Below are 13,282 nucleotides of genomic sequence, written 5' to 3' on the forward strand. Positions count from 1 at the left end.
TTATACATTTATCTTATAACTTTAAACGACCCATTTTTGTATATATATAAATTTGTTTATTGCGGAAACGATCTCTTGCAATTTGGATCAAAATTACGTTTAGGTAAGGCTTTGTTTATCTGTATAGGTGTTTTTTTCTTTCTGAAAAAACGCGATTTAACGCACACAAAAACATTTATAACTAAATATTGATATTCGGCTATACATGATCTGCATAAGCGTATCGGAAATAGAGTAGTGATTAAAACTTCGGACTCATACATTTTCTCATGGTCAATCCTGTGTTTGCTATTCAATTAGATTTCGCTTATATTTTAACTATAAATGATCAATTCTTGTATATTATATTGGGACGTGGTGACCTGGTGGTGAGTTCTGGATTTCGAAATCGGAGGGTTTCGAGTTTGAGACCTAATTCCACTAAAAAACTGTCATATAAGCGGGTCTAGTGCACGTTAAATCCGTCGTTGCCAAACATCCTCCCGCTGGTGTGGTGTGGAAGTTTGGAGAGGGAAGTGCCAGCTCAGGTGTCGTCCTAGTCATCTAACCACAGTTCAAAATTACGAGGCCGTCTCAAAATAGCCCTAGTGTGTTGCTTTAAAAATGGGACGTTTATACAACTAAACTAAACTTGTATATTATATAATTAATTTCGTATATCTCGGAAACGGCTCTAACGATTTGTATCAAATTGTATAGTTGTGGAAGTGTTAATGTAGTCCTTTACCAATCAACATAATAAATAAACAGTTATTTGGGCGTTCGATAATTATTTGATGATTTTGTAAATAGAACTTAGAAATAAATTTTTCGATAAAAATCATAGAAATAGCAGAAACAAAATTGTTACATATACGAAGAACTCTTCCTGTGAGTTTTTAAAGTTTAGAGATATTATAATATCCATGGAAACAACTTCTAGTTTCTTTGAAAATACCGGTGTTCATCTTTTGGGTAATCCAGTGCATCTCTCCAAGTAACTTGAAAAGTAATACTCTAAAATCTATGGGGCACGTACACTGTAGAAGCTTTTTTTTTTTTTTCCGCCTCCTTCCCATTTTCCTCAAAAGGGGCTTTGTTACTTCCCATCCGAACTCCCACTCCCCAAGGCAGCATTCCATTTACAGCTTTGCCCCTTAACCTTCGATCCTTATCCCCTAGAGAAAAAGGGGAAACCCCCTTTGTAATTTTCTTTTTATATCTTGTTTGCAGTCTATTGATTTGGTTTTCAGGAGATTACTACAGGCCTTTATCCTTTTAGTAATTTTTTTTTTTTTTTTTTTTTTTTTTTTTTTTCCCTTCTTCTTCTGTGAAATCGAATGTTTTACGTTCGTATTTCAAAGTATCAAACTTTCTTTCTTTTAGATGCTACGCCAGTAGACTTTTCAGTTGTGTACCAAATACTGCACCAAGAAATCACCAGAACTTTACTACCCCTGCGAAATTATTTATTCTTTTATCGTTCTCAGTTTAAGATAATTTTTTTTTTTTTTATCCTGTAATCCAGGGCGATTCACCATTAAGTAGCCCAGGGCGTCACGGTAATGAAGCTCGTGCATCAAGCGAGACTGTTTTTTGTTCAGCGGACTTCCATCCCTGTAATTAAATATTGAATACTAATTGTGTATAACCGTAATTAGGGTTATAATAAATAGTTTGTTAAATCTGTTAATATTGATGCTTAAAATGGAATTCAACAAATATTTGGAGATTTTACTTCTTTTTGCACAATGAGATTTGTATATAACTAAACTATGCATGATAATAGGACATTGATTTTTCTTTGCCAGGCCGTTGGTTCTTGCCTCGGTTTAACCCCCGGGGGGGCACCTCGAAATGAGGATGAGATGCTTCCGGCATGGTGGTTGGATCTCGCCATCCTGGAGGGTACACAAATAGGTTGGGGATCTGACTTCTCCCATCGATGACGGGATATACTTTCTTCGGGGAGGGTTGTACCGTGGCCGGTGACGGCCCTTAGGACTCAACCACAGTTCCCGCCAATGTTGCTGTTGCGGCGGTCCGGCCATTCAGTTTTTATATACAATTTATTATTTAAATCCGTGTGCCTTCGTGGCGGGTCGGAGAGTTAGATGGTTGACTTGCCCCGGTTTTTATATCGTCCCATGTGTTATTGATATATTTATTTATTGCTAAATTTAGGGAAAGACAAGAATAGGTCAAAAGCGCTAAAGGGGCCATATCTTCTGGGCTAAAAGGCACTCAGGATTATTAGGAAATGACATCGTTAAATAAATTCGCTTTAAAATGCTGCTCGTGATAGTACAGTAAATATACGTAATATAGTTTAGATGCTGTAAATATAAATATTCGTAACTTCCGTTTCGGTATTAACCGCACTTCTTTCAACTCAAAATTTAATCAACTCGTCATAAAACAAGTACCACAAGTTCTACTTAATATTAGGTATATGGAGAATATGTACTCTCATGACAAGAGTATATGGAGATCATGTATTCTCATGTCAAGTTCTACTTAATATTACGCTTGTGAAGATCGTGTATTCTCATGACAAATTCAAATTAATATTACGGTTATGAAGATCGTATTCTCATGACAAGTTCAACTTAATATTACGCTTATGGAGATCACGTATTTTCATGACAATTTCAACTTAATACTACGCGTATGGAGATCACGTATTCTCATGACAATATTACGCGTATGGAGATCGTGTATTCTCATGTCAAGTTCAACTTAATATTACGCGTATCATGTATTCTCATGACTAGTTCAAGTTAATATTACGCTTATGGAGATCATGTATTCTCATGACAAATTCAACTTAATATTACGCGTATGGAGATCATGTATTCTCATGACTAGTTCAAGTTAATATTACGCTTATGGAGATCATGTATTCTCATGACAAATTCAACTTAATATTACGCGTATGGAGATCATGTATTCTCATGACTAGTTCAAGTTAATATTACGCTTATGGAGATCATGTATTCTCATGACAAATTCAACTTAATATTACGCGTATGGAGATCATGTATTCTCATGACAAGTTCAATTTAATATTACGCTTGTGGAGATCACGTATTCTCATGACCATTTCAGTCATCGATCCTGATGCCAAATTATGGCTAAAACAATGATAATGATAATAATCTATGATCTAAATAATGAAAATTATGGAGTTTTTGCAAAGACAGAGGCATGATATCATCACTTTATAAGTTATGCTTTTAAATGCCTCCATTAACCACTAAAACAAAATTATAGCCCTTTTTCAATACACTTTGTATGCAAGCTTCTTTTTTCTTTCTGTAAAGCACATATCAAAAACTTTCGAATTGCGGAAAAATACTTATCCATTCATGATTTTATCACTACTCAACAAAAATTGATTCAACATCTACCGGTTTGTCCCACCCTTCATTTAGGAAATTCAGGTTTATTATTTTAATTCCACATGAAATGCTCCTAACTGAGCAGACATTTAATCATTTGAGAATTTAATAGCCTCTATTTTGAGTGAGCAAAATACATTTCGTGTTCGTAAAAGATGAAACATTCACCTACGAATGGGAGAGAAAATGCAATACGAGTTGCTTCTCAACTTAAATATGGGATTTTTCACCCTTTCCCATTAATTTGACAACTGCTTTTTTCTCTTGATTCTCCTTTCGAGTCGCATCTCATACTCCTCTGTTTACTCGTACTTATTTACTGTGTACAGCCTTGTCGAGAACAAAGAAAATCTCGCGATTAAATTGCCTTTTCCCCAGAGGGATGAGTTTCCTGTAAAAAGCAATTTTATTCTGGGTCTTTCTCCACCCCCACCCCCACCCCCCATGTCTCTTTTTAGTTCTTTTTGCAGCGCCAGATAACAATATCATTACTCATACCTTATTGACTCGCAATTATTTTTCTTGAGATAGAAAGCACATGCAACTTCGAATAGAAAAAAAAGAAAAAAGTCTTTGTGTTTAACTTGAAAGAACATTTTTATTTACTTCCTTTTTTTTTTATGCCATATTTCTCCCCCCCCCTTTTTTTTTTCTGTTCAATAAATTTAATGAAAGCTCCTCGTGTGTTAAAAATATAAGACTTCGGGATTTTTTTTTTCTTTCTTGGATCTATGAATTTGTTTTAAAACTTGGTGCTTCTACCAGTTTTGCTATAAATTTCGATACAGTTTGAACTGAAAAATATAAATATTTCTTTTAATGGTAGCATTTTAGTGGGTGCCATTTTGTGTTCAGTAAATAAGAACTCAGTATTATTACGGAAATCACGAAAGAAGTTAAACAGAACTGAAAATATTGAAAAAAATTCGACACGTTCGAAAATATTGAGAATTTCGAACAATGCTTTAGTCCACGAATATTCTAAAAATACTGATAACAGCGCAAGCTGACTGCAAATTATTGGATAACGCTCAGCGAATACGATTCCAAAGAGAGCGATTCAATCGCTTCAGTGTCTCGAGTTTATAAAAATTTTCCGATAACAGGACGTGACATCACATGGAATTTTCCAGAAGAGTCGACAGATCTCAGTTTCCAATTAAGATAAAGCCATGATTCATGCATTTTCCAGAATCTTATTTTCATGGGCAAATGGTCGCAGAGGTCGAGTGGATCTTTGAATCATCCATTAATTGTCCATTAAAAATCTTTGTAAATCTCTTTTTAGCTGAAAGACTCACATGGCAGGAAAGTTGTATTAAAAAAATTCATAACAGTTTAAATTAAATTTAGCATTGGAATATCTTAGCCTTAAAAACTGAAACAAATTCTAACTGAATCATCAGTGAAGTATCATATTTGAATACCAAACATCCAGTTGCGCAGCGATCGAGCATTGTTAAATCACTTTTGTAAATCTGATTTATAACACTGTTATTTATTTTTGTCACAGAAGAGATGAAATATCATTAAAAAATAAAAGTGACTAGCTTTCCGCATGGCATATTAATAGAATTGATTTAATAATGTCAACCAGTTTTGATGAATTGCATCGTATCTCACCTCATAATTCACTAATTGGTTATCTTTGCACTCTAAGTGACGAAATTAATTATATTTTACGATATTTATACAGAATACAGGGCAGTAACCATTAACGAAGTATGTGGGGATCGCGAGCTTTCATATAAAATAAAAGTTGGCGAAATCGATACTTTTGAACTGGTTCTTTGGTTCTCTTAATTACATTAAATATGTAGATAGAACCAGTTATCCAGTTGATTAGCGTAGTTGCTTGTAGCTATTTCGTGTATCCATCTCAAAAAAATATACCTTTTCTTCAAATAACCTCGATTTTTTTCTCTTCTTTCTTTCTAGTTAGTTCCTTATTTAATTCAATGTCCCTTCCTCGGCCCCTTTTAAATTACCGAATAAATCAACCATTTTCTTTCATTTGGAAGATTTTTACAAGATATCGAGAATATTTTAAATTGCTTAAAATATGTTGCACCAGTTATCTAGCAGAAAGAAACTTGATGTTTATACACACCTATACTGTAATGTCTTGATCTAGATTGATCAAATAACGAAGCAGAATTTCCAGACAATTCTTTATTTTACAGCCATATATATACAAAGAACAACTTGTTCTAATCTTGGTTAAATAAATAGTTATTTACACCTGTAGTAGGAGATACAACAATCGAAGACGAAGGCTTTCTTAAAACTCAGTTGGTTCTCGGACTCCGAACTCGTGAGCGTAGTCCAACAGTCCGCCTGCAATTTGTTTCTTCTCTCCCCCTAAACAAAAATCTCCGCACTTTATTTCGGTGACACTCTTCGCCTCTTAATTTACATTGGTCATTTGAGCTCTCTTTCGGCCAATCGGGGCTCAGTAATATGCTCTCTCAGCGGCGCCAGTGGGTCGGAGGAAGCTCCTTTCTCAAAGAGAAACATCTAGCATCCAGATGTTTGGACACCCCTTTCTCTTTGAAGGTACTACCAATACCTCCTGGACGAGGAATTCCACATGTGGTCTTTCATTGTAGTCGCTAATGAACAGATGCGAGACCACCCAGGTGAAAAGATCCACCATCTGGATCTCGAGGAGTTTACTAAGTAACAGCGACGACACAGCCGGCTGTAAAATCAGTACTGGGAAATGGGGAATGTTACAATACTTAATTTATCACTGGCGCAGCAAAGGTAAATGACGCCCACGGTATATGATTTTTTTTCTTCACCCTTAATCGACATCAACGGTTAATCAAAACACGTTAGTGTCCTGATTATGTTAGTGCTTTTTTTTTCACTATTTTATCGCCTCTTATTTCAAAAATTGGAATAAAAAAGCACCATCATTTTATTATCCTAAGAGGGGCATCTATACCACTTCCTGTCTGCCAGATACTATGCCACTATAGCTGTTATGAATGGCACGGAATGCCACCAATTTTAGATTCGCCCATTTCACATCACCGGTGAATGATAGAGCATCATGTTGAGTCATGATTAAGGCTGTAACTCATACGTCTGCTTCGTGTCTAATATCCACCCCCTTCTGTACGAGGGGTGTACTCGAGTTTCTTCGGCTTCTATCCGTCCCTCCGCGACCCCCAATCGAATAAATTTAACCACAGGGGGGATAAGCAGCTCTACCTCCCACGCATAGCAATTGGAATTCCTTTGCTTTGGAAGGGGGTGGATGTCTTTGGGGATTTAGTGGTCTTGGAAAGATATTGGAATGGAGGGGCGTTAAGAAGAATGAATTCGAATCTTCCACCTCCCTTTTTGTTCTGAGAAAGAGGGGACGAAGAGTATCATTCTCTGTTCCCCTAGAAGAGAAGAAAGGTATGTAAGGGATCACATAGGATATTTGAATTTCATGTGGCGTTTTCGAGGGTGGTTTCTTTCCTTTGGGGGTGCAGGGTGGGTTTTATCAAGAAAATGAGATTATGTGTATGAAAGACGCCTTTTTTGCGTAAATAAATTTGATGTCTTAGAGGTATGTGCCATTTTTAGTGGAGATATTAGATTTATAGAAAGGACTGCAATAATGGATGCGAAATTCGATACATTTCTCTCTCTATCATATTTGTATTAGTTACATCCGAGTTTTTCTAGCATGCTATCCTCTTAAGATCATTATTTGTTCCATAATATTCGATACTTGAAGTTATGTAATACGAATTTTTAAACATGCGGCTGCAGTTACAGATAGTCTCAAATAATATATCTTAGAATAGCAAATATTCCCTGTCATTATTATTCTCTGCCCTTTATTTTTACTGAAAAAAAGCCGCATGGTAAATTTAAGAAGCAGTGGTCTAAATCTATAAAATATACTTTTGTAATCATCTTATATTTTTATGTACTATGATCCGACTTGAACAAAATTTAACTCGTATTTTAGTAAGACAATTTTATATTATTACGAAATAGCATTTGAAAACTTCCAAGTTGCAGATTTTTCCTGAAAATTCTGAAATTCGTCTGTCGGTGTGTTCATGAAAGGTCTAACAGGCTCGGTAACGAATTAAGACGCTTTATTCTTCACAAAAGCTTACAAAAGAACAGTACTTGCAATAAACAGAAAAGCACAAGCAGCATATATCTATTAAACAATTATAATAGCTCAAAGAATTCCTTGAAAATTCGCTGAACAACTCAAGTCTCTCGACTCGGCTATTACTACTATAACAACTTTTATAACTCCCGTGACAGGTAGCTGTAGAATAACTCTGGAAATCGGGATATCGCCAAGATTCTTGAATACTCTATATCCTTTTTTATCCCTAAATTCGTCGCCAAATCCTTAAGTCTCTGACACAGCATCCATTAAAGCTATCTGTAAAATTTCCTTACCATGATACTAAACTGCGATGGGGCAGCAATATTATTAATTCCCTACAATGTTGTCATTACCGAATTATCTTTCAAAGATTCGTCCAACAGTTGTAATAAATAAATACATCTTTTTTTTTATTATTATTGGTTATTTTATGTATAGTTTACCTTATATCTTCGAACAGGACGGTGCTATCTTGTATTTATTTGTTATTTAATTATTTTTTATGTAATTTACTTATATGATCGAAATTTACTTATATGATCTTCTATTCTTGCTTTTTAGGTACACCCACACGATTGCAGGTGTTGGCGTTGCTGCCCAGAAGTACAATCCAGAAATGAAAGCCCCAGACACGGACGAGGTGGTGGTGATGGGCCTGGACGAAAAGCTTCAGAAAATGAGCAGGGTAAGTGCGATCTTGTTCTTTGTATACTCCAAATTCGAAACATTAACTATGCAATAACGATAAAGGGGACAGAGGAGGGGGGGCTAAATTTATTTAATTGCTATAAAGCTGTAATACTTCCTTAATATAATTGTAGTAAAGTGACTCATGAATTACAATTTGACTACCCCTGATTTCTGCTTACAAATCAGCACGATATAAAATGTATTTATACTTCCACCTATGGACCAGCTTGTTCGCTCAGATTATTAACATTTTCGGCTGTTAATATTAATGTGAGAACCTTTTTTTAAAATTCCCCTTATTATTTGATGTGATCAGCAAACATGATTTAAATGAATAAGTCAATTTAATTATAACATGTGCATATTAAAAAGTGTATTTACTGTTAAATAAAAGAGGAAATGAAAATCCTACTTTGGTATCAATGTACAAAGAAAGCATATTTTTTAAATATTAATTTTAACATTGGCGAAAGCACGTGACTGAATGTTTTGATGGATACATTTAAATTTCATAACATTAAAAAGCTACAAATTGTTCATTTTATTTTTTAAAAAAATATTAAAAGTAAAGAATACATTGTACAGAAATAAAATTAATAGCATTTAAACGGGTTTTTTTTTTTTTAAAGTTTTAAGATAATGCAAGGATTGTTTTGGTAATATAATATTTTTGACATATATGGACATCTATTTCCATAAGTAAATCATAGCAATAACCCATCTGGCAATGAGTAAGCCTATTTTCGCATTCCATTTAGTTTTATTAACGCTCTCCCCCCCCCCCCACACTTTTTTTTTTTCATCTCATTTTCTATGAGTGAATAGTTTTTGGCGAGCCCTACCCAAAGCATTTCTATTAATACTTTGCAGTTTCATAAATTAACGAAGCATTGTATTAAATACAACTGTAAAAACGTGTAATGAAGCAATCTAAAACGTTCGTTTAGTGATTTGCTTTCATTTGGCTGTTTTGCCATTCGACAAGGATTAATAATAGTGATTTCTGTGCCACCTATGTTAACGTTTTTATATATAAAGATGGATGACCCTCCTCCTCCTCCCTCATTAAGTGAAAATGCTTATGAAATGTTCATGGTTTTATGTGCTATAAATGATTTAACTGTTTTGGTTTGTGTTATAGTTGCTGAGGTTGAGTATCTTGCCCGAACTGCCCCAGTCAGACTCGTACGTCGCCGAGGGAAGCGGCAGTGGTATCTGGAGGAACCAGGTGGGAGACGATGAAGATTATGACAAGGGATCAGGAAGCGGAGACTGGGGAGGTAAGAATGTTTAACTACCATTTTTGTTCTGCACGCGCCATAATCATTATTTTACTTTTCGGAGTTTCAGCAACTATGTCATAAAACAAATCAACATAACTTTAAAGTGTATGATCTTGTTTCGTATTTAGCTCTGCAAGTTAAATCTATCAAAAATATTTAAAAAATAATTATTTTTATTGATTTTATGTTTCTTGTTTGAATTGTATATTTGAATATAATAATACACAAAGTTAAAAAGTATTTCTAAATATATATATATATATATATATATATATATATATATATATATATATATATATATATATTCTACCTTTTAAAAAGAAATTTCTATTATGTCACTGCTCTATTTTATTATTTTCTATGCTAAAATGCCAAATCATTAACACGTTTTGGAATTTAACTAAAGGCAATTTGAATCGCTGTCTTACAGGTATTAAGAATTTTTCGTTGGCCAGCATTTTTATTGTTCTGTTATCTTAATAAAACATTGTCATATTTCCATATAAAAGTAACATGAAATGAATACTAAAAGGAAATGCACGTATGCTTCTTTTTCAACAAAGGACGAGTCTATCAATTTTTGTTCGCATCTGTTTACGTGTTTTAATTTTTTTCCCCTATTCAGAACCCAATTTGAGTTATAATGCCATGATCTACGAATTTATTTTAATTAACTCCTAATCAATCTGTTTTCAAAAAAAATAAATCAATCCATATTAAAATGTAAAAGACATATGAGATTAGTTAAAATACAAAGCAAATGGAAATGTTTAACTTCTTAATTACAAATTTAAACATCAATTATATCTAAATATTGAATTATAATAATAATAATTATTTTTTCTCGCTTTGTCTTTTGCATTTTTTTTTCTCCTTCATCTGATATTGTTAGGCGTCCCATTACTATTAAAAAAACAATGTAGAGTTAACACGTGTATTGCTTAGATATTCAGACTAAAGCTACCGAGAGACGAAAAATTTCCGTTACTCGAAAACGATAAATAAACCCGAAGGCTATTTATTAGCGTTGCCACAACCGATGTGTTTAAAAGAATAATTAACGAACAATATTGTATTAAATTCATTTGCTTTTAATTTTTTATTAATTAAAACTTTATTATTATTATTATTTTTATTTTTTTTTTTTTGCCATTACATTGCCAAGTGCAATATAAATACTTACTACGACGTAATAATAATTTTTATTGAATATTTCAAACAATACTGGCAAAACAAACCTCAAATATCATGGGTCCGGTGACTCGCTGTCTACCAATCACAAAATGAAAAAAGCGCTATGTTTACATAATTTTTTTTTATGTATAATTGAGAGATATTGCAAAGGCATCATTGGAATTGCGTATTATTCAAATATAGTGTTTTGCGAATTAATATGTTCCTCACAGCTTTCTGAGTTAGGAAAATTTTATTTGAATAACCTTGGATACGCGTTCAAACAACTAAATATCCGCTGAAAGATATTACATATCTTTTTACATGTTTTTAAGAGATAAAGATGAATTTTTTTTCCCCATCAGAGTCGAAACCTTGTGTTTCCCTTTGAATAAAAATTGGAAAGATACAAATTTCTATTTCGCTATATATTCCTCGACCTAAGACATAGCTTTTGTATATCCAATATTTTAATAAAAATAAAAAAAATGAATAAAAAAGAGTCCATTTTTGTTTTAAAATAAGAAAATGGAGGGAAGGAATGAAAGGGGGGAATGTATAGTAAAACTGAATGCAGCTATTTTTAGCGCAGCTACTCAATATGCAACAAATTTCCGGTCCGCTCCAAAATTGAACTACTGCACGATCTATTCTCAGAAACACACGTCAAGCCTTTTCGGAACGGACGAAGCGAAATGAAAACTTTCTTTCGCGGAGGAAACAAAGGCGACGTATTAATCTCTACCTTCCCTGACAGGCCGAATCGAGTTTTTGACCCCCTTCTCGCAGTCCGACCGACTGCATTCGAATGCGCCGGATTTCGGCGAATGGGTCGGTTCTCTATGTTGATGTCACTCTCAGGCCTTGGCCATATTCGCTCGCCACTTCCTTTCCAGAATTAACATATTATGGAATCTGTCGCGGAATTTTAGAGGGTTGACAGTTAGTTCCTGTTTCTGTTTTATTTTGAGATAAAAACTCATTATATCGGTTCATCTCGAACATTTATTCGATTAAATGAAAACCCAATTGTTTTCAATTATGAAATCTTTTTAATTATCATTTTTCCCTTTAAATAATCCCTTCTCGTGTATTTAAAAAGACAGTAGACTTTGAATTAAGCAAAAATGGGCGAAAATAAGAAATTTTATTGTTTTGTTTCCGAAATATATGTTTATTTTCAACTAAAATAACATTATAAAGTATAATTTTTAATAAAATGAATATTTGGTCTTTTAAGGAATTTTCAAAATGATATTCTAAGTAAATTTAAATATATTTGAAATGTTTCAGGTGTCTTCATTTTTGAGGAAATTAAAGAGACTTGATAACAAAGATTTTGATTAAATATTAAAAGAAAACAGGATGTGCATTTTTAAGTTTCGAGTTTTGGTAGGTAGTTAAAAACTCAATTCAATTAAAAAATCAGCTAAAAAAATATCCTATCAAAATTCAATGCTTGCGTGTAAAAAAATATTTCTGAAAGATTAGTATTTAACCCTTTCTAGGGCCGTGGCAAGTATGCTTCCCACCAAATTTATCCATCTTTGTATGAAATTATGTAGGTTGGCATTAGTTCTGACAAATTTTTTTAGTAACTCAGAAACTTAGATGCTTTAGTTCTTTATCTCAGACAAAATGATGTGTCTTGATTTGTTAATTAATTATTAATTAACCAAATTAATTAATCAAATTAAATTTATCTAATAATCTAAATGAATCCCTTTTCTTATTCTAATTTCAAGCCTAAAAATATTTTAACATAATATGACTAGAAAAAAGTGGCCCTTTAGAGGGTTAATTGGAATTTCAAATTCATACCCAGTTTTGTTCCAAATAAATTCATATAGAGTAATAAGGAAAAAAGTAATAGAAAAAAAATTAAAAATTAAATCACCTGAAATATTTTGTAATTTTTAAAAATTATATATCTTAATTTCTTTTAAATATATTTCATTTCAAAGTTTTTAAAGATATTCGACATACTTATATTTTAATGCGTATGCATAAAAAATTTCATAACCCTAAGGGAATAATTCGCAAGAGTGCCTAAAAGAACCCACCGTCCTCTTAATTATTGCTACAAAAGGGTTTACTTTCAGAGAATATACTAATTGTTTTATAACAACAGATCGATATACTACAGCTTGAATTTACATGAATCATTCATTTATCTGTGTACAGCAGTCAAGGAATATATTATACTAGATTAAAAGTACAAAATTTATTCATGTGTCACACGTTTTCATTTATCTGTGTATAGCAGTCAAGGAATATATTATACTAGATTAAAAGTACAAAATTTATTCATGTGTCACAAGTTTTCATTTTTTGGTACAACAATCCGTATGACATCGGCTACTAACGACATTTCACATTTATTTGTATGCGATATATATACATACAACAATTTGCATTTATTCAAGTATATCACAGTCTGTTTAGTCATGAAAAGTACTGTCCCCCCCCCTTCTTTTGCAAAATGAACCGCATTGTCCTAAGAATGTTTAACTCTATTGATATCCTCTATCTGACCAATCGGAAGAAAGTTAGGAGCTTAATGATATACCATCAATAGTGCTATAGTTCTATTATTTAAATGAAGATGGCGTAGCAAGACTATA

The 13,282-nt window shown here is 33.1% G+C and overlaps 1 protein-coding gene across 1 annotated transcript in view; it reads left to right on the forward strand.

Annotated features, from left to right (window-relative positions):
* Positions 1–13,282, forward strand: part of LOC129956916 (glypican-5-like) — a 315,931-nt gene that overhangs the window by 293,206 nt on the left and 9,443 nt on the right. Inside the window, exons 5-6 of the mRNA XM_056068952.1 lie at positions 8,074–8,197; positions 9,344–9,482. Of these exons, the coding sequence (XP_055924927.1) occupies positions 8,074–8,197; positions 9,344–9,482 (263 nt within the window). The remainder of the gene's footprint in view (positions 1–8,073; positions 8,198–9,343; positions 9,483–13,282) is intronic.

The sequence above is a fragment of the Argiope bruennichi genome, chromosome 11 (assembly GCF_947563725.1).
Source record: "Argiope bruennichi chromosome 11, qqArgBrue1.1, whole genome shotgun sequence".
NCBI lineage: Eukaryota > Metazoa > Arthropoda > Arachnida > Araneae > Araneidae > Argiope > Argiope bruennichi.